Genomic DNA, 24,684 nt, shown 5'->3' on the forward strand with positions numbered 1-24,684 from the left:
AGTGACATAATTGAGGTTTCCTTTGTTAATTACCTTTTAAAACTCCTTTCACCAATATGTCTTTTCTCTAATGCCATCACAACTGCAGTGTTTTTGTACTTCTGTTTTGCACTTGCCCTGAAAAAAATCATAGTAGTAAAACAAAATGAGTATTCCTGTATGATCTTACTGGTTTCAGGTCCTGCATGGTTACTGTTGTAATGGCATAGCAGCTCAATTGCAAGCCAGTCTTTTGAATTGGGTTTAGCTGTATGCCTGTCTAAACTTTGTTCTTTTGTTGTCTGTAATGTTTTTAGGTGGAGAACTTCATTTCCTTCAGATTGGAGGGACCTGTGATGACATAGATGAAGCTGATATACTGGTAGATGGATCCCTTTCCAAAAGTGTAGAACAGTCTTCAGAAGGCACCAAGCCCGTATCCAACCCTTCTAGTCCAGGCATTACAGGTAAATTGCACAGATGTAAATGTACTGTGAGTAAAACAACTTCTATAATTTTTGACAGTTGCATATTTTCAATTATGTAGTAGCATGCTGCTTTGTAATTTTGTTGCTGCCCAGAGTTGGAGTTCTCTGGTTGCTGTCACTGGTTATGTACAAGTGTACTCCTTAAGCATTTCCTGATTTAAAAAAATCAAACAGTCAACAACTTGTGTATAACTGACTGTTTTTCTAATCTCTGCATGTCATTTTAAGCATGGCAGAGAGTGAGGAACAGATAATTGTGCAGACACTGAGCTTCCCACATAGTTTAAATAGGCTTGTGATCTTTATTTGGAATTAAAATCATGTCTTCATTATGTAAAAGGCAGAAGCTGTACAGCTCTACTTAATAAAATGGTGCAAGACGTGTATTTAACAGGTACTCCTGCACACAATGGAATTGATACTCCCTATACTTCAGGCAGTGTAGTTGCTGTAGATAAATTAAGCTTATAATGTAAAATCTTGGATTTTTGTTTTTAGCCGTTTGTCTGGATTGAGCTCAAACTCTTCTGTCCTTTGCCTATTAGTTTCCTTCCTCAACAGAATGTCTACCCTTGGACAGCAAGAATTGTTTTGAATTGCCTGAATTGTGTTTTTATCCTAAATGTGCTACCTAGGTGTTGTCTTTACTGCAGTTCTCATATACCTGTGTTTTTTTCTGCTGTTTTTTCTATATCCTGACTCACTTAGGTTAGATATGCAGTTGGGCAAGAGGATTGTTCCTTTTGCGGGCAGGTAGATGGGAAGACATGTGAGGGACTCCTGCCTGCCAGGGAGAACAGCGAGTTTGCAGGTTATGGGACCTCCTTTGTGGGCCTCTCGGTCTTCTCAGCCCTCATCAAAGATGCTTTAGTGTAGATAAATTGCTACTAAAACTTAACAACAAATCTAATTTTGCTGGTTCAGCCTGAGGAAGGTTTGAGTCATGCTGAGGTTTTAAAGGGTGTACATATATATAGTCATACTTAGATTTTATAAAGGGAATTGTTTATGAGAGAGCTGTAAAACTATTATGTTTTTAATTTTGTTTTGACCTGCAGTTGTTCAAGATAGAGAAAGAAAGCATAATTATTTCAGTTGGACTGGAGTTTGGAAGTTTTGGTTATGTCTGTTGAGTCAGAAATAGGAATACACTGGGAATAGATTACCTAGAATGAAAAATACAAGAATAAATAATATAAAGTGTGAAGCTAAAGCAGTGATACTATGGAAATAAACCATTCATATGGCTATGACTATTTCAGAGAAATTATGTTAATTTTGTGTGTACATGTGTGTAATGGGGTGTCTCCCTGCAGCTGCAGAGAACAAAAAAAGCTGGGAGAAGACTGACTGGCAATACAGGGACCTTTTTGGGTCATGGCCTCTTTGCTGTCAGCAGGCTACTTGCTGTCTTTCTCCCAAAACCCTTGCTTGCTTGTCAGCCTTGTGTTACCTGTATTTGTGTGACCCTGATTTTATTTCACAAGAATCAATCTAGAGAGGGAAGGAAAAGATGCTTCTTGTCGTAAGGGTTTTTGTAATCAGCATTACAGCTCTTGCCTTCAGAACTGAATTTCTCCTTCTCCTCCTCTTTTTCACCGAAGAAGCCATTCCTGAAGTCTGAAAATCACTAGGAAATAAACTGTTGTGTATCTGTGAGGGAAAGCAGTCTGTGACTGTCTTCTGCACCCTTCTTTTGCTAATGGCAGATAAAGCAAAACTGAGAATATCAATATGGAGGACATAGATGTGCTTCAGTGGATGCATTCCCTGTACAGTAGCTTATCAGCATATTTCAGTGACTTCCAATCAAGTGGTAACTTTGACTATCCTGATAAATCACGTAGATGATAATTACTGTTTAAATTCTACCAGTACTGTAAGGATGACTTTTTTTTCCTTTTTTAAAGTTCCTTCCCATCCAACCTTCTGCATAGGCTTGAATATGGCTTATTGGAACAAGAAATTGATCTATATATGCATAGACTTCAAAGTAGTTGTATCTTTAGACTGTCCACAAGCTAAAGGTCCTCCTTTAAGTAGTCATATAATTCAGACAGCATAGTATTGCTTGATCTTGGTGTGTAATGGTTTCCAAAGAGTTGTTAGATACACAGTAACAATCTCATAAATTGAGTACTATTTTGCTGTGCCATCAAACTGAGTCAGTTAAATGCCTCCCTGACATCCGATCCCGTCACATCTCGGAAGCTAAGCAGGGTCAGCCCCGGATTAGTACTTGGATGGGAGACCTCCTGGGAAACGCCGGGTGCTGTAGGTTCTAGTCCTGAGGACTTCCCTGTCACTGTCCAAGCTCGCTCGGCCGTGGCAGATGAACCTCAGGACTTAAACGGTGGGGCCAGTTCTGCGCACACTGAGCCTCACCTAAAAAATCCACTGCACAGGCTGGAAGGGCACACCCACGTGGGGAGAGCCCTGCCCAAATCTTCGTTCGCGAAGCCGAGCCACACACACACACACAAACTGAGCCACTAAAAGCTGTGAGAGAAGTGTAATAGTCATAGGAATCCAGTGTTGAAATGAGAGGGCTTGGGTGGGAATTGTGGAAACCAAATGGTGGTTGCAGAGCTCTTACTCTGAACTACTCAAGAATACCAAAGTCAATACCTCAGGATTCTTAGCGTGGATGTGAATGACTGTTAGGACTGTGCCAACATCTTCTCATTAATGAAGTTGTCATTGCCTGTATGGATCACAGTCAGCCTTCATCCACAAAATTTGTAACATCAGTGTTCTTTCTCTTTTAGTCTTAAATATGATACAACAGAAAATCCCCCCATTTTCTTCCTTATTTGTCCTAGCCTGTTCTTCACACAGAGACACAGCTCAGCAGAAAGGTTTCTGGGTTTCTCCTTGGGGAGATGAACTCCTGCAACAAGCAGAAGCTTTTGCCCATATATTGTTCCTATATACTGTGGGCTTTGTTCATGTGTTTATTTTTCTCTGTTGTTGATGTTATAGAATGCATTTGTTAAGTTTTTTATTCTAGGCTGATTTACAACTCGGATGCATTTTAAATTGTACTGTTTTAGAAGAAAATTAGTTAACCATATAGTAATCCTAGATTACTATTTCTTTTCAAGGAGCAGAGGGTTTTTTGTGGTGAAGTGGTATAAAGTAATGATCTTTTTAAAGTGAAATGGAAAAGAATATTAATTTTCTGACCAGTTTAAAACCTATTTTCAAGTTAGCTTGTCATAGCACTCTATTAGAATATAATAAAAGTCTTGTAATTTTTTCAAAGAAGCCAAGTATACTTGGTAGCACTGGAAAGTTAAGTCCTTCATTTTTCAATTTTAGGGGTTGATACCACATTACATGTGCATGGTTGCTCTGAATACTCTGAATTTGTATTTGTTTCTGTTAAAGAGTGAAGAAGAACGAAGCAGGAAAAATCCAGTCTGCTCAAAGATAGAATTGTACAGTTTGAGCAATGATCTCACTTTTCATTGCAGTGTCATCCAGTTAATGAGGTTCACATTTGGCAGTTAAAAAAGTGAAGAAGGTCTGTGCCATATTATTGAAATTCAGTTTCTAAAGCATTTCTAATTTCTAAAGCATTTTCCTCTCTGCTAGATTGAAGAGCAGAAATTATTGTAGTTGCAATGAGAGTGAATTTTTTACCTGACTCTGGGTGTCTCACCTTGAGCTCAACCTGGCTTGCTTTCCAAGACAGTCTCTATGTTAACTTCATTGGGAGGCTGGTAATTGTGTTGGTGTATCATTATATCCCAGCTGAGGTGGTGGAAGTAGTAGTCAGGTAGCAAATGTTCTCCTTTTGAAAACCATCATTTCTTTACAAGTAAAAGATTTTCACAAAAATGCTCAAAATACAAGAAAATTTACATTGTGCATATCTTATTTTCCATCTTTTTTTTTCTTTGTCAGAAAATCAGATTATTTTTAGTTTCTTTGTGGTATCTTTAGGTGTTTAGCTTCCTACGATATTTTAGTTTTCAGTACTTTAACTAATATCCTTGTTTCCTCAGTTCAAGGATTGAATATGAAGACAAGAAGACATAATAATTGCCTAGGCCCAGTGCATTACATTACTTTCAAGTGCATCACCTAAAGCCTGTTTGTGTTTCACTCACCCCTCTTTTGAGCCTTTCACAATATGCTGGTTACACACCATAAAAGAAGTTATATTGATAAGCAGGTGCCAAAGTGAAGTTTTAAACGTGTGATAAAAAATGTCACAATTGCATAGTAATTCTGTATGTCTGTTTTCATGAAATACAAAACTTTTTTTTAACCTGAGTCAATGGAGATATTGAAAACAATGTTTAGTCAGTTTTACAGCTTCAAAGTGTAGCGGACTAATTACTTATTCCTGATGATTCTGGTTAAATCCCACACAGCATCCTCAGAGCTTTCAGTACTTAGAAAATTTATTCCAAATGAAGTGCCTTCAGAGGATACTGGCTTCAAGGCTTCAAGTTTGTTTGGTTGCTTGTGTTTGGTGTTTTTTGTCTGTTTAGGGTGGTGTGCTTTTTTGTTTGTTTGGGTTTTTATTAATATTATTTGAAAAATCTTCATATAACATGTAGTCATTTTTATCTATAGCAGTTTGGACATATTTCAGTCTTATTATAGGATGTTCTGGGAAAAAAAAATCTGTGTAGTAATTACTGTATGTTCTCTAATTATTCAGGAGTCGATCTTTTGGTGGACCAGCCCTTTTCCCTTGAAACACTGACATCCCTGGTGGAACTGACCCGTTTTGAGACCTTAACGCCGCGGTTTTCAGCCACTGTCCCTCCGTGTTGGGTGGAAGTGCAGCAGGAGCAGCAGCAGAGGCGGCACCCGCAGCACCTGCACCAGCAGCACCACGGGGATGCAGCGCAGCACACCCGTACCTGGAAGCTGCAGACAGACAGGTAGGGAGGGGTGCAGCCCAGCAGCAATGGGATGTATTCTCAGCTGGTTAGTACAGCTGTGTGGGGCGGTCCCGTGGTGTAAAGGAGAGCACTCTGGACTCTGAATCCCAAGGACCTGAGTTCGAGTCTCAGTGGGACCGTCCCCTGGCAGTTCAATGCCTCCCTGCCATCCCATCCTGTCACATCTCGGATGCTCAGCAGGGTCAGCCCCAGTTAGTACCGGGTGCTGTGACAGTCCCAAGGACTTCACTGTCACTGTCCAAGCTCGCTGGGCCGTGGCAGATGGACCTCAGGACTGAAACGGTGGGGCCAGTTCTGCACACACTGTGCCTGACCTAAAAAATCCACTGTGCAGGCTGGAAGGGCACACCCACGTGGGGAGAGCCCTGCCCAAAGCTGCGTTCGCAAAGTCTGGCCATACATACTTACCTAGTATAGCTGTCCAGTCACAAATTTCATGCAATTTCATTGTTTTTAACTACTGTGCAAGCTTAAGATCATGTAGTTTCAAAGAGGATAGTCCCTATTTGGGAGTTTGGATTGTAGGTCTTTGTAAGATTGCCCAAGTTGTTTTAGTGGACCTTGAAACAAATTGAAACATCAGGTTTTGAATTGGGGTGTTTTAATTTGCCATTTCAATATATAATTAAACAAGCACTTTTGCCAGAGTTACAGATATTCTTCATATATTCTTTAAGTCTGATTCATCCTTCTTATGCATATACACATTCTTAATTTTTTTTTAAAATGAGAAAATGCAAGCTGCAGGTGCCAGTATGATTAATTAGTTGTCTTAAATGAAATTGTATTGCAATTTATTTTAAAATATGAAGGTGGCATGTGATAATGAAGCATTCCATGTGGGAAAACAGGTAATAGTTGCAGGCATTTTCAGAGTTGACATCCAACAGGAGCTGAACTTGCTGTAATTAAATATTCATAAGCTGTGGTTAAAAGCTTTCAGGGTATTATAGTCTTTAAAACCTTTATTTATCTTGTGGTTTAGCTTTGTGTGAGCAAAATTCTGTATGTAGCAAGTGGAAAGGAGGTGGTTCCTTGCAAAATAACTTCAGTTAAAATAATTGATTATCCAAGTGTGTTCAACAAGAGTTGAAAAGTAAAAAGCCTAACAATATGAAGATACAAGGAAGCAAAGAGTCAAGGTAATAGCTGTTAATTGGAATGTGATAAATGGAAAATTGACTTATAAGTATTGTTTCCTTAGAGAAAAAGAATTATGCCTGCTGCAAAATAAACCAGGGTTGGAAAGAGGTAAAGTTAAAAGTTTTGGTTTAGTACTGGGAATCTTTGACAGCTGCTTAATGACTCATGATGAAAATGATTAGAGTCCTTTTGTTCTTAGGGTAGAATCTTAAAAGCAATGTTAGCTCTTAATTAAAAGTTACCTGGAAAGAAACTTTCTGATTTCTGGATTATTTTGTTAGTTCTTAATATGAAGTTCCTTTTATCTCCTCTTTGAGTGCCTCATACTGATACCTATCAAGATGTGGGATTACAGGGTTAAAAGATGAGTCATGCAATTTGATATGGTAATTCTTTTGTTTCTCAAATAGATAGAAAGAGAGAATCCTGTAAATGTATTTTAGGGAATAGCATTATATTACACTCATGCTCTTTCAGTCCTGGCTTTTTCTTAAATTTACATAGGATATATTTTATGTATTCATTTTATGGAGACATATTTGAAAATATGTGAAGGAAAGAAGACTTGGGTACTGATGTGTTTCCAGTGTTTAAACTCTGGAAGTGGCTCTGAAGTTCAAAGTTCAGTTGTAGTGGAAGAGCAAATGGAGGGCTGTTCTAGAAAAGGAATGAGTAACTGTGTTAAAAAGTATTTTGTGGGTATGAGAATGATGGTATATTGGCATTTAGAATATGGTATGGATTGTGTGTTCTTCTTTAGGAAGATGCTATAAATGTAGAAGGGTTTCAAAGGTGAGAGTAGTTCCTAAAGACCTTGCATTAGAGTATCATAGAAAAGTGATACTTAGAATGCATATGCTAAAATATTGAGAAAATAATAAGGAAGTAAATTTTTTTTTGCTACTTTGAAACTTGCACTTGAATAGACAGGATGCACTTAAATAGACCTACAAGAAATTAAAAAAATGTAATTTCAACGGGTATTTTTTGACTAATCAGAGAATTACATTGTGAAGTTTATTGCCACAGGTATATAAAAACATGTCTTTACTGTTAGATTAGTGTGAGATCTTCATGGAGGTTTGTTATTCCATACTTGTTGAGCATCTGCTGCTCCATTCTGCCAGAAACAGTTCTCTGGAGTAGACAAGTAACAGTTGTAATTCACTGTGGCTCTATGCATTGTTTGCAACACACACTGCAGAGGACTGCTGCAGGCAAACTGGTTTATTATTCACTTCTGGGTTTGTACCAGGTCTTTAACTAAAACTGGGTGAGCAGAATATTACTTAGTTTTTAAGTCTGCCTCCTCTGAATGTCTCATTTAGTCCATGCTTTACATGACATGAAAAACTTGCCCCAAACCTCTCCCTGTTTTCCACTGGGCTGTGTTTTCTTCAAGCCAGAGGGCACACGTGAGTGATTCCAAGTATTTAGAATTACAATTGCTTAGAGGTTTTAGAGTGGTTTTTTTCCCTGGAACCATAGGATACATTTTCATTATATTTTATTGACTTGTGTTATTGTACAGTTAGCTGAAAATTCTTCACTGTTGCTTCTTAACTCATAACCACAAGACAAGCTGCCCTCTGTCTGTCTTTCCTCCCAAAATCACTGCTTTTCTCTGTTGCTTTTTCTGGAAAACTGGCATGCCATTTCATTACTTTTACCTGAAATCTCTTTTACGTGTGTTTTATGTGCCTGAGGGAGATCTGGCCTTCAGGGATAGTACTGTAACCAATTACATACATTTGCACCATTCCTTAATCTATTTTAAAATTGTTTTCTGCATAATAGTTAATGTATAGTGTATTATTTCACTTAAAATACCGTTTTGTGATTTAGATGCTAGAAAGATATCTCAAAAATATTTATAGCATCATACTCGTTTCTTAGCGTTCTCAGTTATACAACTGAATAAGCAGACTATCAAAGTTAAATTTTAAAAAATATTTAGTGCTAACTTGAGAAGTTTCACAGAATCACAGACTGTTCTGAGTTGGGAGGGACCCACAAGGATCATCGAGTCCAACTCTTAAGTCAATGGCCCATATAGGGAATTGAACCCATGACCTTGGCATTATTGCAGCCAAGTTTTAACCAACTGAAAAACTGTATACAAAAAGTACAATTGAGACATGGTTAGTTTTAATTGCTCTTTGATTTGAAGTATGTTTTGCAAACTGTAGTGTATCAAACTTTGGAATAGATTATTGAGGGGTACTTATTGTCTCAAGTTTGCACTTTCAGTGTAAACCAAATGTGTCTTCAAAACACAAACTTGACTTACTAAAGGAAAGGTGCCCCCATTTTGCACAGCACAGGCTTCTGAGTGGGCATCTGGTAAGAAGCACTTTTCATACTGTGTGAATTATCAAATGTGTTTTAAAAATAATTTGAAACCAGTGTTTTGAGTCTCTGGATGTGGCTTGTGTACTATTGGACAGTGACTTTGGTAAGTGTTAAACAACAGAAAAGGGCACCTTCAGAGAGATTCAAGGTACTCAGTATTGTGCTTTCATACACTTCACTTCTTAAGTGTTGTGTTTGGGGGTTTTCTCCTCCACTTTTTTTCCGTGGAAATGAGTAACTGGCATTTATAGTAATGTGAAAATGGTGCTGGAATGAAGGTAATAGGGAACCTTTCCAGTGCTGCTTTTACCTAAACATTGTTTCACTCTGTCTTATTCACTGGCTTTTTAACATCCTCACAAAGTTAATATGGTGAACTTGAAAGTTTGAAAGACTTTTACTTCAGAAATGAGTGTGGATGTCAACTAGTGCAAAGTGTTGAAGATACTGTGCATAGACAGAGAATGCACTGTGTGATGCTTCTTGTTTGATCTGAGTTCTCTTAACACTGGGTCACTGTCTTCTCTTTTTCCCCACAGCAATAGCTGGGATGAGCATGTCTTTGAGCTGGTTCTACCCAAAGCCTGTATGGTTGGACATGTGGACTTCAAATTTGTTTTGAATTCAAACATCACAAACATTCCCCAGATTCAAGTGACTTTACTGAAAAATAAAGCTCCAGGCTTAGGGAAAGTCAATGGTAAGAAAGAACTTAGGATACCTTTCATTCAGAACATTATTTTTTTCTCAAACTCATTATTTTCTGGGATGTATATCAGAAAAACTGCTTGAAATTAATTTTGAGTTTACTTATTTCAGTTCTATTGTGTTTCTCCTCATCGTGGGCTGTTTTCACTTATCATGAATGTAGACAGTTTCCAAATCTTGATATTTATACAAAGAAGAGTATTGAGCTCAAAAAGATTGAACTCAATTATGATTCTGTACTGCTTGCATCCTACAATCCTTAGAAAAATATGTTGTCAGGTGTAAATCATCCTAGAGATTAACTGATGAAACAAATGATGCTCTTCTCAGGTCTTGGTATATTAAAAAATTAGAATAAATTGTTCCAAGTCACAGAAGGAATCTATTTGCCAGTGAGAAAATAGCAAGGCTTTTCTTGATGGTAGTAGGAAAAACCTGGCTCCCTTGGAAATTCTCTCATCATTTGGCTTATTAACTAAGCCCTGTGAAAGCTGCAGTATGATTTCACCTTTTGGTCCTTGCAGCTCTGACAAAGTAGACCAAAGTTAGGAATGCTCTTGCATTGGGAAGCCTCCTAACTGGCCTCTGTGTCTTACTGGCTGTTGGAGAACCTGTGAGGGGGTAGCATAAATTGAAAAGTCAGTTCTTTGATGTCGAAGAGTTAGTGCCTCCAGTGGGATTTTCCTGTGGTGAGTGTGTTCACTGCATGTCCTGCTACCCTGTCTGATCCAAGAGGAAGGTGTTACACACAGCACCTCCTTTTATTGAGGGATTAATTGGTTATCTTTGTTTGGCCACCTCTTTTTCAAAAGCTTCTGGGAACTGAGTATTTCAGAGAAATCCTGCTGTCAGGTATTATTAAATTGGCTGCTGGATATAAAATGTGTTGGGGAGAAGAGCAAGCATGATCATAAAAGCTCTATTTTTTTTCTTCCTTTTTCCTATTTTTTTGAAATACTAAGTGAGAGCATCCCAGTTAAACAAGGGTAACACAGCTGTAAATTTAAAAAAGGAATTTAGGCATACCAAAGATCATTGACATAGAATAATAGCATCATGGAATTGATTGGGTTGGAAAAGACCTCCGAGATCATCAAGTCCAACCCTTGGTCCAATACCAGTCCCTTTACCAGATCATGGCACTCAGTGCCACGTCCAGTCTCAGTTTAAAAACCTCCAGGGATGGGGAATCCACCTCCTCTCTGGGCAGGCCATTCCAATGCCTGATTACTCTCTTTCATGCAACTTCCCACTCTGTAGCATCCTCCAGTATTTAACAACAAAAATTGGTGCTGGAGATGCTCCCTTAAATACTGTAAACTGGTTGTTGTCCAAGAACAAAATAGTCTATCATAGTAATGTTCTTTCAGAAAAGCCTGTTCTCTTAGGATACAAGGTGGTTTAGATTTAGCAGAAGTGCTGTCTGTGACTGCAGGACAGCAGTCAACAGGTGTTCTTTCTGTTTATTCATTTTTAATGCTTGAAGTAAACCCTTAACATGTAACAGAAATTTGTTCTGTCAAATTAAAAGATAGGACAGATAGTCCATGTCGCTCTCCTGAGTGGAACCTGCTTTGTTTTCAGCCTGAATTCAGTCCATTTGCAGATCTGGATGTCAGAATTAATCTGAAAATCTTCACTTGTAGAACAAAACAGTAGAAGAAAAGCTAAACTGCCTTCCTTAATGCTTGAGTTTTAAGTATTTCTGAGCAAACAGTTCCGTAAGTTGATAAGTCCTTGGAGACTTTTGGTTCTGCTGTGGAGTGCCAGAGCTCTGTGGGAATGCTGTTCAGCACAGCATACAGATCAGAAGTCATAACACAGCTCTTTCAGAAAATTGTGGTTTACTTCCTTACATGGTGGAATATACTGGAATTTGCTTTTTTATGTTATAATTAGGGTGCACAAAGCATGGAATGAAGGGTCAGGCAGCCTGGAAGAGACTGGGAAATGAGAAAGCACCTGCAAGGCAGCCTTGGCAAGGTCTTTTTTTGTAATTCAGTAGGATTGGGAAGCCATAACTTAACTAATATCTTCCCAAAGAGTAACTGCATTGCAGTTTTTGATACCCTTTTTCAATTTCCTGAGTTTTGAAAAAGGACCTTACTGACATTTGCCTTTTTCCTATGCAGTATTGGATGGAAGTAATAGGGTACTAATGATTTCATTATAAGGGAAGACAAACCTAGATAATTTATATCAGTGATGGATCTTATCCAAAGTGTTCTAATCCTAGGCAGAAGTAATATTCAGGACTGTTTCATGGCTCTTGAAAATGTGTAAAAACCTCAGACTGAAATTCAATTAACTTCCCACATTCCCTCTTTTCTCTGGGGGGAGAAAGGAACTGAAATGTGAAGATAATGAGACCTAGAGAAGATGTGTAGGGGAGAGTATATTCAGTCATTTTTTTGTATGACAGGACCCCTAGAAACAGTTAAATATGCAGCATGTAGCAATGGAAAGGCCAGAGGCATAATTCTTCTGGTTTGGAACTAATGGTTTTGCTGTGGCAGTTAATTCACTGTATATGCTTCTTGTTAATTTGCTTGCATGTCTTCTTCATCCATGATTCATTTAATTGACAAAAAGGCTGTATTTTAGTATTACCAAAATAATGTTTGGTGTTTGTCAGGAGCAATCCAGTTATTCTAAGTTTAAATTGCCAAACTTTCAATATTGGAATCTAATTGCTTAGGAGTAATCTGCAGTTGATTATTAGGGGGAAAGAATTTGGGCAGTGTTAAAGCAAAACAGACTCTTTACAGGTCATTCAGAAATACTTTTTTCACTGTTGCAACTTCAGTTCAATCCTAAGATGAAAATCATGCCTTTGTATCTTTATGGGTTCATATTAGAAATAGTGTTGTGGGCAAAAAGCTTATCGTTTTGCTATGAGAACTACTGCTTCTGTTTTTTCTGAACACTGAGCCATGTTTGAAACCTTGCTAATACTTTTATTTCCAGAAGCAGCAGTAGATAGACAGATCACATTTCCCTTATCTCCAGCTCATAATATTGAAGTGGAGAGAAATGGAAAACCGGGACTGGTGGAATTCAATGAAGAAATGCAGTATATGGATGTAGAGGAACCACAATGTAAGTGTTATATTTTATTTTGTTGTATTTTGTTTAAAATATGAACTTTTTTCCCCTTCTTTTAAAGATACACTGGAATTCCTCTGTGAAAAATTCTCAGCCATTTAAATAAACTCATTTCTCATTGCTATTCAGTTATTTTTCTTACTGGTCTGTTTGCACTATGAGTTGAAAGTTTAACACAATCACACACAAAAAAAATCCCAGACTACTGGAGAGGTGTGGTGCTTAGCAGCAGATTAGTATTTATTTGAATTTAGAAACAAAGTAGATTGATATGGCACCTTCCTAACTTAAATTCTTACAGTGTTCCAGCAGTATTTTACTTTTCCTTGCATGTCTGGCTTTTGTAGAGATTGCTTGTAAACCAAGAAAATAAGGAACAGCTAATAAAGAATTCTTAACTAGGCCTGTTGACTTTGAGTCACCTCACACTGACTGTGCCTATTTTCTCTTCCACAAGATCTCTTAGACTGTGAAAGGCAAATAGAGTAGGTCTGCATGAGGGGAGCTCCACTCAGTTGGAGTGATTCAGTTCCAGAGCTGTGGTTGTTTCTCTTGGTCCTTTCAACAGTCTTACTTTACACCTCCTTTTTGGTCATGTAATCAGGCTTATCTAGAGCATGACTTTAAAAGTCTTTTTTAGCCCAAACCATTGTATGATTCTATGTGTTCAAGAAAGGTGTTGCAAAGGATGAGGGAAGTTATCAGAGGTGTGATAAAGGCGCTGAAATGAGATGTTTCATGCTGAAAAAGGAGCAGCAGATGAGTGAATGATGATTTCAGTAATTTGAATATACCACAGGGGGAACAAATCAGTCTTTTTGTTTTAAATTTATTATTTAGGTTTTTTTGTTTTAATCAATTCTTTGTCCTTCAGTAAAGATTGGTTATGAGTTGTGGGTCTGTATGTATTGGCTCATTGTTTCATCACTCATATATTTTGTGACTTTGATAAGCTGGTCAACATAGATATTATCCACATTATACAACTGAAAATGGTTTGAAAACTATTGTTTACCTTTATTGATTTCACTGGAAAATGCCTAAAAGTGAACCTCAAGTCATTTTTAATGTAGAATTATGTTGATTTTAGTGATCAGCATTTGACATGGTGTATTTTTAACCCATGCAAATGATCGGATTTTGTGACTTAATTACGGTTAATTCAGATCCATGTTACTCATGTTTTTTTAAGGTCTTCGATTGTGCCCATTTCTGGAAGAACACAAGGAGGATATACTTTGTGGTCCAGTCTGGCTGGCTACTGGGCTTGATCTATCAGGACATGCTGGAATGTTGACCCTAACAAGTCCAAAGCTTGTTAAAGGTAAACCAGTTTATTAGGCTATTTGAATGAAATATGTGTGACTAAAGTGCATCTCATACTTCTGTAGTCAGACTTAGGTTTATTTATTTTCACATGGACAAATTTTGCTGTATAACATAATAGTGAGTTACTGTTTCAAGCTGATGATCAAGTACTGTAATTAACGTGGTTGAGCTCTGCTTGTACACTGTATTTGTGAAGTTGAAATCTGTTTACAACTTCCCATAGTAAACTATGCGAATTCTCCACTCCCTCCCTTTTCTCTCCCCACTTTTAGGCATGGCTGGTGGCAAGTATCGTTCATTTTTAATTCACGTTAAAGCAGTGAATGACAGAGGAACAGAAGAAATCTGCAATGGTGGCATTAGACCAGTTGTTAGAATGCCACCTCTGAAACCTCAGACTAACAAGGGTCACTCACTTGCTTCGTTGTTGGCAAAAGTTGCAGCAGGCAAGGTAATGAATAGCCAAGGAAGATGGATGTGTTAGTTGTAGTCTTGGTGTGATTTATGTGATCTGAAAGCCAAACAGCTGTTAGGAGAATTAATATCCATTAAAAATTGCTTTCTAACCACAACACTGTGTTGACACCTTCAAGAGTTAGAGTTCAACATCTCTTAAGTTGTTTCTTTTGCGCATATTTAGTTGCAAAGGTCTGTTCTGCACTTTCACACTCGGAGCCCTTCTTTTTCAAACCTCTGTTTCCCTGAGGATTTTCAGTAGCTGATGTGCGTCATCCTCCTACGAAAATTTTTGTGTGTGTGTGTGTATATTTTACTCTTGACCATTGTAGTTGTAAGATTGGATGATACAATGTACATCTTGTGGACATCATTAGAAGAGTTAGAAGATAATAGACTACAGAACATCAGTAAATTTGCTGTTCTATATTTCAAGCAATTAGTGAATAAAGGTAGTTTATTTTAATACATTGCTCTATCTGAGAGATTTTACTGAACTGTTTGCATTTCACTGAACAAGGTATAAAAAGGAATCAGTCAAAATCAGTGTGATTTATAAATTTTATTTTTTCCAAAAAACATCAGGAAAAGCCATCTAGCAAAATTGAAGCCACTAATTCTTCAAGAAAATCAGATAATCTGCGAGGCTGTGACTTACTTCAGGAAGTCTCAGTAACAATTCGAAGATTTAAAAAAACTTCCATTTTGAAGGAAAGGTTAGTAGGTGTTTTTTAATTCTCAAGAAAAACTAACTTTAGTTACACTTCTCGTAAAAAACTTAGTTCTCAAAATAGCTCAGGTCAAACTACTGTTTCAAGTTGTCATTATAAGCTTATCTTATATGGAAAATCCTATAAATTGTCAATTAGAGGGCACTGTGCTGTGCAAGCTCTGGTAGAATAACACCAAGCATGAAATTATATGTTGACCTGACTTAAAAAGGCAAATGTCACTAAGTTTCCTTGGTAAAATAGATAAATTATGTGGACAGGTTATTGGTTGTTTTTTTAAAGGAAGCATCTTTCATTTCTATTTCCACTTTGTCTGGTTTCTTACACCAGAGATTATGTGATTTGTCAGAAAGTTTAGAATCGAATTTAACTATTAAATTGTTACTCAAAGAAGTGGTTAAAGTGTCTGGATTGGTACTTCAGACCTCAATGCAAATAATATAGTATTTAAAGTGTATTACCAGCTGGTGGCACTGACTGTAATGGGGATAAAGAGGTCAAAGGGGCTTCAAAGAGGTTTGTGCAAAGGGTTGTTGAAGAGTGTTGTAGATGATGAAAGTTTGTTTAGGAAGTTCTATAAGCAGAAGATAAGAAGACTGGGAATAGGTGTACAGAAGGTGTTTTATATGCTTGTGTATTGGTTTTAGTTAGGATTCTCTTTTTTGCTGCTTCTGTGACAGGATGCAAAATGGGAGGGACGCTGTACTGGGAGAATGGCCATATTGGATAATTCTGTTTTTTATCTCCTTCCCCTCCTCCCTAGAGTTCAACGGTGTGCCATGTTACAGTTTTCAGAGTTCCATGAGAAGCTGCTCACCACTCTTTGCAAGAAGACAGATGATGGTCTGACTACAGAACATGCTCAGAGTCTTTTACTTGACACACTTTGTTGGTTGGCCGGAGTGTATTCAAATGGGCCTGGCAGGTAAGGGAGGCATTGGGTTCACAGTGTCACGGCTATTTCCAAGTATCGATTCAGTTAAAATAAAATTTTATATGAGACTCTAAAGTCTGCAACTTGTTTTTACAGCTCAAAGGAAGGAAATGACAGTTTGCTTTCCAAAACACGTAAATGTGTCTCTGATATTATACGTGTTTGCTTCTTTGAGGCTGGACGGAGCATAGCTCACAAATGTGCTCGATTTCTTGCACTGTGCATCAGGTCAGTGCTCATTATTTACATTTATATTTATTTATTTCTATTTTATATATATTTGGGGGATTTGCATGCAGTCTGATTTGTAAGAATATGTTGGTTGTTGTTTGACATCGAATTCATAAAGCAACAAGATCAGGAAGATCTCTTCAGGAAAAATGTGGTTAAGGTATGACTGTGAAGAACATCAGTCTTTCAGCTTGATATTCTGGTGAAATCTTTGTCCTTGGTTCTTTCTTCAGTAAATTCTAAAGTGTCTGTGCATTTCTTTGTAGCAATGGCAGGTGTGACCCAAGTCAGCAGGGGTTTGGGTCAGTTCTTCTGAAAGCCTTACTCGACAATATGCCTCTTTTGCCTGCTGCTGCCACGGGTGGTACGTATACAGTGCTTGCTGTTGTAAACAAACAGTACATTTGTGGTTTGTGATGATTCATTGGACTCTCTTGTGAGATAAGAATTAGGTAATTGTTTGGTTGGTACAAAGTGCCCCTTAGAGTGATCTGGTCAGGAGGTATCCAGGTATGAAGCAGCATTTGTATATGGTGCAAATTTTGGCAAATAAGCTTGCTTAGACCAGAGTGCTATGTCTGACATTTCTGGAAATGTTTTAAGTTTTGCAAGAATTTTCAAAGGTGTTCAGCAACAACAGATTCTTTTGATATAAGGGACAGTCAAGATTGTCTGTTATTTTGGAAAATTAGCAGATTCATTCCAGGAAGCCTAGCTATCCAAATGATGTCCAGCTAGCAATCTGCTTCTGTTTCTTCTGCACCAAAAGGAAATTAACTAAATTGTTTCTTCCATATCTATGTTGCAAAGTAATGGTGTCTCAACACCTTGTTGAAGCCTCTTGAGTACCAGATGGGATGGAAAGATGACTTGATCCTTTTATTTGGGGTGCCAAGGCCTGCTTTTAACACTAGGACATTGTTGAATTGCTTCTGGCTTGACATCACCAAGGGGTCTTGCATGAAAATTAGGTTGCATTCCAATACGCTTTTTGTGCTACCACCCAGGTAGAAACACTGAACACGCAGCTTTGAAGGGTGTGGAATGCCTGGGGAGGGAAGAAGGAGGAGGAAACTGAGACTTGTTTCCTTACATTACCACTTCACTGTGCTGCCAGAACTGATTTGTATATAAGCAGCGACTCCAGCAAATACAGATTAGGAAGACAGCAACCAAAAACCAGAGGATAAAAGAAGAGCTGAATGTAGAGTAGGACTTGGCTCTGATAGGATTGGAACCCTTAGCGTAGCATGTTTATATATCAAGAGGATTTTGGTTGTTGTGGGCAGAAGCAATGAAAGAAGTGTGCAAAGCTCTCTTGAGAACTTTTTTTCCTTCAGATATATGTTGATAAGAGAATTGGAAGGACTTGTGGAAACTAATGATTACAGAATGATTCTAAATTGAAGCCTCTCCAAAAGGGGGAAGGGGTAGCATACTTTCTAGTCTGTATTCAGTAACCATTAGACACTTCCTTTATCACTTCATTGATATCCTTCAAAGTGGCTTTCTTCATGAAAAATTCATATACTTCACTGGAAATTATTTTTTTTTATGCAGGATCTGTGTACTGGTATTTTGTATTGCTGAATTACGTAAAGGATGAAGATCTGGCAGGGTGTAGTACAGCTTGTGCATCACTGCTTACCGCTGTGTCCCGGCAGCTGCAGGATCGCCTGACACCCATGGAAGCGTTACTTCAAACAAGGTACTAACAAATGTGGGTGTTGTAAACTTCATGAAAACAAATGTGAGAATTGTCTAATGTCATCCTTCAGGGTTCTGAAAAAGGTTGAGTGTTTTAAAAAAGATACAGTTTGCCATATTTGTTTGAGCAAGGATTAATTTTGTACAGCTCTGGAAAATGGTTCTAACTTACAAGAAGTTCAAGGTGACTTTAATGGCTGTCTTACATTTTATATCATCAAATGTGTGTGCAATGTTTCAAGTCTGTGCAATCTTTAAATTAGTACTTAAAATGTTTAGGACGAATTAAGCATGCCCTATTTTGAGTTTTGAGGAATCAAATAAACCAAATAGTTTCAGTTCTGCATAATGCTTCACAAAACTGTAGTCTCTCTGTAGGCTGAGCATATATTTAATGTATTTCTACTGAAGTACAGATTCTAAGTGTAGAGACCTGGAGTAATTTACTGGGAATGCTGGTGCTTATTTTAAATTATATATCGATGTAATTTCAGACTGTGATGTTGCATGTTTTACATACTGAACTGATTGGTCATTTAGTGTTGGATTTACTTGATACAGGAAGTCTCTGGTGGGTCAGTTTTGCAGCAGTTTCCAAAGCTGCATTATGGTGATGGAAACATGCTGCTGTTTGGCAGCTGTTTCAGCTGTGGTTTGGGTGCAAGAGTTTTCCTCAAAGTCAAGTAAGATAAAGGTAGAAGAGGTTTAGTGGTGGTTAGTTCAGAATCTTCAGAGAAAATGAAAAACATAGTAAGCGAAATTTTGGAAGGTGGGAGGATGTTTGTTTATTTTTTGTTTTGTTTTTAAAGGACTATAATTACAAAATACTTGATAAAAACTTAGATGTTATACTTGGATCCTTATCATGCTGTCTACTGTATTTCTCCTCTTAGTTACAAATTTATTTCAACATCTGTAATCGTTGCAGTTGGTAAGAAAGCTTATCTCAGAAATAGAAATGGTACCTGGATAATTGAGAATTTTGAAAAATACACTAAGTGACCTAGAAAAATAAGAGGTTTTGTGTTCTCATGTTGAATTTTCTTTAGAAACCCAATGGAGGAGAAAAATGTGAAAATTACATGAGAATGGTTCCTTTCTATGTGAATTGACTGGTTCCTTCGTACAGATTTTTTCCAATTACCAAAATATAGCTGAAATAGAAGGATTTTTTCCTTTCCAGTTGCTCACTTTTGCATTTGGGACATGTGACATTTCTGATCACTTAGTGGTGAGCACAGCTGTTTGTATGTCAAGGGAAGATTTCTGAAGTGAGCCCCTGGTTTTGGTATCCTTTAAGCTTAGATTTTCTGAATGCTTCTAGGTGGTGATTTACAGATCTTTTTCTTGCAGCTAAATTTGCTTTCTCTTTTAACTTGGTAACCCTGTAGTTAGCTTAAGTATAGCAGCAGCACATCAGTCTAATTCTTTATTTGATTGCTATAGCTGTCTAGCAAGGACTGACTATTTCTTGATTTAAGCAAAATTTGTGGACCTTTTCTTCATGTGTCTACAGATCAAGAGAATACTCATTTTAGTTTGGGGTTTGTGTTGGGGTTTTTTTTAAAGAGAAATTAGTAGACAGTCATTGCTCTGCCCTTTTTCCCTTCCCTCTCCCCGAGTTGTATTGTATCGTACTTGCGTGCATTTGTTTCACAGTTTATAGTATTTTTTTTCCTCTTTGTATTGGTCCCAGGTGCAATAGCCTAACATCTGGTAGTAAAATAAAAGCAGATGTTTAATTAAAGAATCTTCACATTCATGTTGTCTTAAGGGAGAGTAGTACTCATTTTACTATCATGTGCTGCAATCAAGCAAGTAAAACCTGAAAGGGTAAGGGCAGTTGGGCATGTTACATGACTTACAGTTCAGAGAATAACAGAAAAAGGGATTTCAGACAATATTTTAGTCTGTCTTACAACAAAGCAGGTTGATTTGTCTCTTAACAAATCTGACAGAATTTCTCCAGCCTGTTCTCAAATGTACCTGCTTCAAGTGTGGTGGAATTTAATTATTTTTTAAGTATTGTAAGATGTTAAAAAGCTTAATTATTATTATAATTAACACTTGAACTGTCTCCTGCTCGTATCTATTCTGAAATCTCTCCTACTCCAACCCGTACATGTGTGGCCTGTCCATGCTGGCAATGGAGAGCACAATATTTCATTCTTAACAAATTTTGGATGTCCAGGGTATGTTTGTATCTTGATTGTGTTCTCCTGGTCTGTAGTCATTCTTAAAGCTACTTTTCACATAGTTTATATTCATTACTGCACAGATGAATAGGCTGATAGGTTTTTATGTGGCCTTGTTGATTCAGTCTTTGGGTTTTTTTGTTGATACAACTTCTATGATCTTTTGAGAAAAGTGTTGCTAATGCAGCCTAAAACTGTGAACCTGGTTGTTCCTTCTGAAGGGTAGGTAAAAGGCACTATGCTTGCTGAAAGCAGAGAATCACAGGATATTCTGAGTTGGAAGGGACCTGCAAGGATCATCAAATCCAGTTCTTAAGTGAATGACCCATATGGGAATTGAACTCTTGACCTTGGCATTATTAGCACCATGCACCAACCAGCTGATCTGGGCTGGACAGAACGTCTTTAACCCTCTGCTGTACATTCAGATTCTGATTCTACTCTATAAAGCTTCTGTAGAATTTTTAGGTTTTATCGCCTTCTTACTTAATAAATCAAACTTTTAATTTAAATCATAGAAGTAATAAGTGTTGATGTTGAACTGACCTGACTTACTGAATTTATAATTCTGAGGTCTGAAACAGGCTGTGCTGGTTCCCCACTGAATTTTGTCTTGAGCATTTTTGTGTGTTTTAGTAGCCACATATTGTCTTGCTTTGCTTATGAAAAAGGGTCAGGCAAAAAACAGGTCAGTTTTGTCAGATGTGTCCTATGCACTGGTCCTGTCCAATGGATGGTTGTAGAGGGCAACCAGTCTCTTCTGTGGTGTTCTTAGTAAAACGTTGTCATCTTAAATTTGCTGCTTTGTAAGTAACTTGGTTGGGAAATGTACATTAAATGTATTGAGCTGTAATTCTTAGATGATCTCTAGCAATTATTGCCCATCACTTTCTAACTAGCTGCAGTTATAGTATTGTGTGGCTTTATAAAGCACTGAGCCCAGCTAATGCAGAAGCTTTTTAACATTCGGAGGAGTCTGGACTCTGTTCTGCCTTGCTCACTGGTGTTATATTCATGTAGACATTGACACGTTTGTGACTACCTGATCTAAAAAGATACGTAAATGCTCCATCCTTCTCAGCATTACCTGTTGGGGGCTTTCCTCACCTCCTAAAGAAAACAGAAACTGTTTAGGGGCAGAGGGAAAAGGGAATGGGAAAACGTACTGTCTCTGCTGCTGTGTTCATGGAAATATTTGATATTTCTTGTTCAAAGTGCACAGTGTTGTTTCTCACTTTTGTACTTAACACAGATGTCTTCTTTCTTTCCTTGATAATTTGGTCTGATTTCCATATTTGCCCACTTGCCAGTTTCTGGTAATAGGTATTGGTACAGAAAAAAAACCCACCTAAAACCAAACCAACCACTGATTTTGCTAATACTTTGGATTTTCCTTTTTCTTGGCTTATAAACCCCTAATTGATTTGGGACCCTGTTAATTGAATGGTGGTGCTATTTTTTTCCCTTGCAGCACTGCCCAAGTAGGTGTTACGAGTTTTCGTGTGTTATTTATTGCAAGTGTTGATTGGATGTCTAGCAGCATTTCCTTTTTAAATTCTTACTTCAGCTGGAAGAACAAGCTGAGGTGGAATTTCTTTATCTGTTTTGGAATGGTATTGTGCTTTTATCCCCTTTTAACTGTCTCGGCCTTGTCCGAACTTCAGAGCCCAAATACAGGCCCACCTAGGTGAACCCATAACACAGACAAATGTCTCATGTACCATGTGCATTGTTATGGGTATTTGTCTAAGGCTTGTAGTCCTAGTTTCCACTTCTGATTGTGTGTCATGTTTCTAGGACTACATCTTCAAAACTGTTCAGTAAGAGTTAGCCTGATAAGCAGTTTGAAAAGGCCATCTAATAAATTATTTTATGAAATAGAAGTAAATGATAATTTCTAAGATATGTCAGATGAATGAAATTAGTAGTTTGGAATTTAATGAATCCTAGTGATCAAATATTTTGCCTTTTTCTGTAAGTCTTTTTATATGAATTCTTATTGTTTGAATAATGCTGTTTGTCTTACTCTATTTGCAGATATGGGTTATACAGTTCACCTTTTGATCCAGTTCTGTTTGATTTGGAAATATGTGGCTCTTCTTGTAAAAATGTATACAACAGCAGCATTGGCGTACAGTCAGATGAAATCGATCTGTCTGATGTTCTGTCAGGTATGTATGCTTAGCAGTAACCTATTGTGGAAATATTGTTAGATTTCTCTGTTATACTGTTTTCCTTTAGTGAAGATTTGGTTTTATACTTTCCATCTGTTTCATGGCTGTGCAGCCAAGCTGAGGGTCAAGATAGTTTCTTGCTTCCTGATACCTTTTACATTTCCTGTGGCCTTAGGGCAAGGAAAAAGTCTCTTTCTGGAATCTGTTATTTTCTTATCCTGTGTAGAATATCTAAGGGTAGAGATTAAACAGAAAGGCTGCTCTTATTCCCTGGGTCAGTGTCATCTAGGAAGCATCTGTCACCTCCATGGAGTAGCTTCCTTGAGATGTGTTATTACTCATTTAGACTAGCAACACTCACAGAGGCAGAGAAACCTGAACAGATTTTTCTGAAGTTGGGAAGCTGCCATATGGCATTCCTCTGCTTACATATTACATGTTTAATGGCTATTTTTTCTACTTCAGAGGCATTAAAATACCTTAAAAACATATTTGTATCCATCCCCTCAGGTTAGTTCATAAGTGAATCTTAAGGCCATAGAGTGTACTAAGAGAATTTTTACGTGTCAGATTGTTTTCTGTAGCAAGCATATTTGTCAGTCATGGTGACTCCTTTCCTTTTCTTGTATGCTGTTGTCCTTCTCCTTCCTATCCCTCCCTCCATACAGCTCTGTGAGCTTTTTAGGAAATTGATTAATAGTGTGGTTTTTAGACTGAATTGGTGTATGATCTTAGTTGATCTGACTACAGAGTTTCTTCCTCTTCCTTTCTGGTAACATCAGTGTATTTTTGCAAGCTAATTTACTTTCAGTGTAGAAAGAATAGAGCATCCATATATAATTTATTTCTGGAATTAAGAAGGTTATATGAGACTTCTGCTGTCACATTTGATAGTTGGAGGTATTAATGTATTCTGTTCAGATTTGACAGCATTATCCTTTGAAAATACACATTCATTTATATTGTGAATGTGATAATTTTAAGGTGTTCTAAATGTGAACTAATAAAATTATGTGTAACTGTCCCTTGAAATGTTGCTATCAAGAAAACGTTATCTGACTACGCAGACACATATTTCTCTTTCAGGAAATGGGAAAATAAGTAGCTGTGCAGCTGCTGAAGGTAGTTTTACTTCCCTTACTGGACTTCTGGAAGTTGAACCTCTGCACTTTACCTGTGTTTCAACAAGTGATGGAACTAGAATAGAAAGGGACGATGCAAGTACGTTTACTGGTATATACAATTTTTAATTTTTTTCTACTTAGCATAGTTCAACAATATATTTTTATTTGGGCATAAAGGTACTGTTTGACAAACAGGTTGCCTGTAGTTTTGTGAGTGTGGAAATGTTTTGGTTTTGGATGTCTTTTTAATAGTCACTGTGTGTGAAGTTAAACTTCTTAGAGTTTAAGAAACACACTGGATTAAAAATTTATTAATTTGAATCAATTTGTTTCTGTTGGAGTGTATAACACACAAGGTTGCATCTTTACCTCACAGCCTTATGTGGTGGAAGAGTTCCACAGCACTGGTGGTTTTTCTGTAATCTAAGTGTTGCATGTGTGCAGTCTATCAACTATATACTTTGTAATTCAAGGTGATGTTACTTTGTTGCAAGAACTGGGTTAAAGGGAGATTTCTCCTTTTTTTAACATTGCTCTAAACAATTACTAAGCAATTAAAGGCGTGTTTTATAATTTCTACATACATGCTTTGCTTTATTTGTTTGTTTCATGCCAGTGAGTACCTTTGGGGTTACCCCAGCAGTCGGTGGCCTCTCTTCTGGAACGGTTGGGGAAGCCTCGACAGCACTGAGTTCAGCAGCCCAGGTAGCTTTGCAGTCTCTCTCTCATGCAATGGCCTCAGCCGAGCAACAGCTCCAGGTGCTGCAAGAGAAACAGCAGCAGCTTTTGAAGCTTCAGCAACAGGTTGGAGGCTATTTGGCTATATTTTAGTGCTGTCTCTAAACTTCGAAAGCTGAAAAAATAGTTGCAGAGCTAGTTGCCTTTTTTTTTCTTTTCTTTTTTTCTCCATAGTGTATTTGAGGAAGGAACAGCTCTGCACTCTGGATCACTCTTATTAAACAAAGTGCTGAGAGTGTCTCCCATGCTGCTTTGGTCTTTCAGACTTGTTTTTTGTGTATTTTGAGGGTGGGTTGGGAGTTTGTAATCAAACTAAGTCTTAATACGTAAGTATATCAGTCTGAAATTGGAAAAGCCCACTGAAATGA

The 24,684-nt window shown here is 37.6% G+C and overlaps 1 protein-coding gene across 4 annotated transcripts in view; it reads left to right on the forward strand.

The window, feature by feature from the left end:
- Window positions 1-24,684, forward strand: part of BIRC6 (baculoviral IAP repeat containing 6) — a 175,464-nt gene that overhangs the window by 36,543 nt on the left and 114,237 nt on the right. For 2 of the 4 annotated variants that reach the window (XM_071575748.1, XM_071575775.1), the window contains exons 11-24: window positions 297-446; window positions 5,143-5,368; window positions 9,424-9,584; window positions 12,560-12,691; window positions 13,890-14,021; window positions 14,299-14,477; window positions 15,068-15,198; window positions 15,977-16,138; window positions 16,244-16,375; window positions 16,645-16,742; window positions 17,939-18,086; window positions 22,318-22,451; window positions 23,541-23,687; window positions 24,195-24,382. In XM_071575748.1, the coding sequence (XP_071431849.1) occupies window positions 297-446; window positions 5,143-5,368; window positions 9,424-9,584; window positions 12,560-12,691; window positions 13,890-14,021; window positions 14,299-14,477; window positions 15,068-15,198; window positions 15,977-16,138; window positions 16,244-16,375; window positions 16,645-16,742; window positions 17,939-18,086; window positions 22,318-22,451; window positions 23,541-23,687; window positions 24,195-24,382 (2,120 nt within the window). The remainder of the gene's footprint in view (window positions 1-296; window positions 447-5,142; window positions 5,369-9,423; window positions 9,585-12,559; window positions 12,692-13,889; window positions 14,022-14,298; window positions 14,478-15,067; window positions 15,199-15,976; window positions 16,139-16,243; window positions 16,376-16,644; window positions 16,743-17,938; window positions 18,087-22,317; window positions 22,452-23,540; window positions 23,688-24,194; window positions 24,383-24,684) is intronic. The other 2 variants (XM_071575765.1, XM_071575757.1) reach the window with 2 other exon arrangements.

This window comes from Pithys albifrons, chromosome 2 (assembly GCF_047495875.1).
Source record: "Pithys albifrons albifrons isolate INPA30051 chromosome 2, PitAlb_v1, whole genome shotgun sequence".
Lineage (NCBI taxonomy): Eukaryota > Metazoa > Chordata > Aves > Passeriformes > Thamnophilidae > Pithys > Pithys albifrons.